The 4,068-nt window shown below is 51.2% G+C and overlaps 2 protein-coding genes across 2 annotated transcripts; both read left to right on the plus strand.

Annotated features, from left to right (window-relative positions):
• Window positions 1-960: 960 nt before the first annotated feature.
• On the plus strand, window positions 961-2,100 carry DQ04_02691080 (prostaglandin F2alpha synthase; the record flags this gene model as incomplete). Its single annotated transcript, XM_009312126.1, has 1 exon — window positions 961-2,100. The coding sequence occupies one exon, from the start codon at window positions 961-963 to the stop codon at window positions 2,098-2,100; it is 1,140 nt and encodes a 379-aa protein (XP_009310401.1).
• Window positions 2,101-3,587: 1,487 nt separating this feature from the next.
• On the plus strand, window positions 3,588-3,839 carry DQ04_02691090 (hypothetical protein; the record flags this gene model as incomplete). The annotated part of the gene is made up of 1 exon (XM_009312127.1): window positions 3,588-3,839. The coding sequence occupies one exon, from the start codon at window positions 3,588-3,590 to the stop codon at window positions 3,837-3,839; it is 252 nt and encodes an 83-aa protein (XP_009310402.1).
• Between the last annotated feature and the right edge of the window lie 229 nt (window positions 3,840-4,068).

Consider the following 4,068-nt stretch of genomic DNA (forward strand, 5'->3'; position numbering starts at 1 on the left):
GGGGGGGGTGAATAGGTTATGTAATCACGGCTGCCGTGGCCATCGCTGCTTGCAAGGGCATATTCTCCAGGTGCTTTTAGGTGCGTGGGGAAGCAGTCCAATACTTTATTTTTCTCAATTCGTAGCTTTTAGCTCCGTTCGACAACACTGTTGCCAATGAGGAGAGTGGCTTTGAATTTAGTGTGGTGAGGCGTGCGGGCTGGTATGCCCATTAGCACGGCCTTTACATATCATCTGCATCGGTGCATAACATCACCCTGTGTGCTTCATCGAAGGGTGAGTTGAGGTTCACGGTCTCTCAGCGGGAGGATTTCTTTTCTGGCCAGTTAAGTACGCTGCATGATTTTGCTGCCTGAAGAGGTGAGAAAAAAAGAAAGGTGTCGTCTGTCCTGCCTAACTACATCACAACAGCAAATATGAATATATATATGTATACATATACATATATATGGCGCCGAGCCATATGTTAAAGTATATATGCCCCCAGCAGGACTCTTGGTTTAATAGTCGGGCAGTTGTACTTCTCCATAGCTCGATCTTGCCTTGAGGATTATTTGACGCTAATTTGCACATTGGCACTACAGTCCGGTGTATGTGCGAGCAGTTTTTTTGAGATGCAGAAAACATAAAAGGGGAATCTTTGCGAAGGAAGAACGACGTTCTTCTTTACATCACCAGCCTTCATACGCCTTTGCGTCAATTAGAAAGAAGGCCAACAATACCTCTTCTTATGTCTATCGTCTTTCTCCTGCATGTTCGAGAACGCGGGCATCGATAACTCAATGGGGGTGTTTGTGTACCCCCGTTGCCGACCGCAGGACTGCCTAACCCTTTCTGGGTGCGGGACTAAAGCTGATATTTATTTGCTTGCATTTGTTTTCCGTTGATATTGTTAGCATGTGCCCCCCCTCTCTCTCTCTCTCTCTCTATCGTAGACGAGATAATAAATTACGTTGCGGCATGTCGGTGTACCCAGGTCTGTTGCAGCCGGTCAAGGTAGGGCGTTACACCCTTCCTAACCGAATTATCATGGCCCCCTTGACGCGTTGTCGTGCGACGGAGGACCATCACATTCCGAGGACTGATCTGATGCTTAAGCATTACCAGGATCGGGCGTCTGCGGGCCTCATAATCGCCGAGGCGACGATGGTTCAGCCGCATTACACTTCGTTTCTCTCGGAGCCGGGTATTTACAGCGAGGCGCAGATTTCTGAATGGAAAAAGATCGTTGACGCGGTGCACAAGAAAGGCGGGCATATCTTCCTGCAGTTGATTCACGCCGGTCGCTCGGGGCTCCCACAAAAGATCCTTAAACACAACAAGAGCGACAGCGAACCGCTTGCAGGCCGATTGCTTTCTGCAAGTGCCCTGCCCATCACGGGCCACAGTATTCGCGCGGATTTCACGCCAAGTGGCCAGAAAGAACCGTACGGTACACCGGAAGAACTCATAGATGCCGAGATTAAAGAGTGGATTATTCCATACTTCGTGCAGGCTGCGAAAAATGCCGTTTTCAAGGCGGGGTTTGACGGCGTTGAAATACACGGTGCGAATGGTTACCTCTTGGACTGTTTCTTAAGAGACTCTGTAAACACACGTGAGTCCGGTGCATACGCTGGCAGCACTATCGATTCACGCTGCCAGTTAATTTACGACGTAACAAAAAGCGTCTGTGATGCCGTGGGGAGCGACCGCGTGGGATTGCGTATCTCACCTCTGCAGAGTGCCGGAGGAACCAAAGACTCCAACCCAGAAGCTCTCACCAAGCACCTCTGTGAGAAAATCAACCCACTGTCACTCGCGTACCTCCACTACATCCGTGCAGACATGCTCAACGAGCAACACGGCGACGTTGTCTCATGGGTTCACGACAGTTACAAAGGCATTAAGATATCGAACCTCCGCTACGAATTACCAGAGGCAGAAGGGCAAATCCAGGAAGGGAAGATCGATGCTGTTGCCTTCGGCGTCAAGTTTATTGCCAATCCGGATCTTGTGGAGCGGGTGGCTCGCAACTTGCCACTCAACACGCCTAGACCCGAGTATTTTTTCACTCGTGGGGATGTCGGATACAACGACTATCCCGCAAGTTCCTCGTGAGAAACGACACCACTACAAAGCAGTGGATTTCAGCTTAGAAAGGGTACAAAAACTGCCGTAAGGAACATGGGAAATCCAAAAAAGAAGAATAAACTGACGTGCAAAACAAAAATGATATCAAGTAAAATGGATCATCACATTCAACGACAATACGTGCAGCGGATCTCGTACCCCGTTCATTAAACGATAAAAAATCTTTACTGTACACAGCAAAGGAAACCCATTCAACGCTTCTGCCCTTCACGCGTTCCAGCAGATCAACATAGTCCAGAAAACCTTCATAGATATACAACCGATCGACGATAAGAATCGTGACAATAGCACAAAAGAAGAAAGAAATTATCCTCTCCTACTACAAACGAACACGACCAGATACAAATTTTGGTGACAAACCTACCACCGGCGCAATGTGACAGTAATGGGAGGATGGGGCGTATGAACAGAAGGTCCACATTGGAGTTGTGTCTTGGATGTGTTGTTGTGTCCTCGTTGCACGCTCACGTGGACCGAGAGCACTGTGTGTTGCCGGGAACTTTCTTCTCTCCTCTTTTTTTTTTTNTTGAAGGGGCTTTAGCCTTGGAGCGGCCTTCGCAACCACATGCCGTGAACCATCTTGGTGCGCCCCGAGAGACGCGATGACGCCGACCCACACAGACACGTGGCCCGCCGATGTGATGACAACAACCGACTGGAGTCTCTGAGGCAAATTGAATGATAACAATCGTGTTGGAGAATACTCTTCTTTCCCCGGCTGACGGCACCCAACACCGCGACGCGCGTTTCTGCTGCGCCATGGTGGATCCCTCCTCCACCTCCTCCCTTCCCTCCCCTCCCCCCTGTTTGAGTGCTTTGCGCGGCGGTGCAGCTCCCCGCCGCAGCGGCACGCCAGTGCACAGGTCGATGACGATAGCCCACTTACGACGGTCTTATGACATCCACCCGAAGATGGATTGAACACAAGTGTCAAAACCAGAATGGGGTGCCGCACAATATTCCAGCAGCGTTGCACCCTGTGTCCGAGGCCCCTCTGCTACTCTCCCCTCTCTTGTCTATTTTGTTATTGTGCTGCTGCCACGCCCCTTCCGTCCTGTGCGCTGATGATGAAGTTGTGGAATCCGTGTTTCAGCTGAGCCGTGATGCTGATACAAGTACACTTTGTCTGTTTGACTTCTGAGCGGGGACGTGTGGGGGCTTCGTCGAGCACGCCGTGACTTTGCGCCGGTGATGGACATTCGTTGATGGTCCAAACAAGTTCGGACGTGGTTGATGACGATTAATTCAACACATATCACCTTTCGGGTCTGACGGCCGTCGGATCTACACTCCCCCCTCCCCCCATTCACATCCAACGAGGAAGAAAGCTGCTGGTGATGCACAACATGTTGAATCACACCGACACCGCGTGAGGACAACGTAACACAGACCTGCACTGAGTGCATTCTCCTCCCTGCTCCGCCGCAAGAGACCCCCAGCTCCACCCACACGTGATGACAGAGTTTCAAAGCCCCGCGTGGCGGGGGACGGAACTGGCGCGTGTCGAGAAATCAGTGAACTCCATCTTTCGCTCCGAGCTGAAACACTGGGATATGGGCTGGGGCGCCGCTTGCACCACTGATGCCTCTCCCCGACACGCCTTGTGTGGTGCTCCCATCGTTCCGCGAACGCTCATGTGCACGGCTGCGGAGGATGAGCACTTACAACCCGATGATTTAACAGCAACATCTGAGCCAATACTGTGACGCGAATCGAGTTGCTGACGCAGCGTGGCGTGCCCTAGCGACCTGCGGTTTGATGTCGGACCAACCACCGGCGCAATGTGACAGTAATGGGAGGATGGGGCGTATGAACAGAAGGTCCACATTGGAGTTGTGTCTTGGATGTGTTGTTGTGTCCTCGTTGCACGCTCACGTGGACCGAGAGCACTGTGTGTTGCCGGGAACTTTCTTCTCTCCTCTTTTTTTTTTTTTT

Source organism: Trypanosoma grayi (genome assembly GCF_000691245.1).
Source record: "Trypanosoma grayi strain ANR4 Tgr_269_V1, whole genome shotgun sequence".
Classification (NCBI taxonomy): domain Eukaryota; phylum Euglenozoa; class Kinetoplastea; order Trypanosomatida; family Trypanosomatidae; genus Trypanosoma; species Trypanosoma grayi.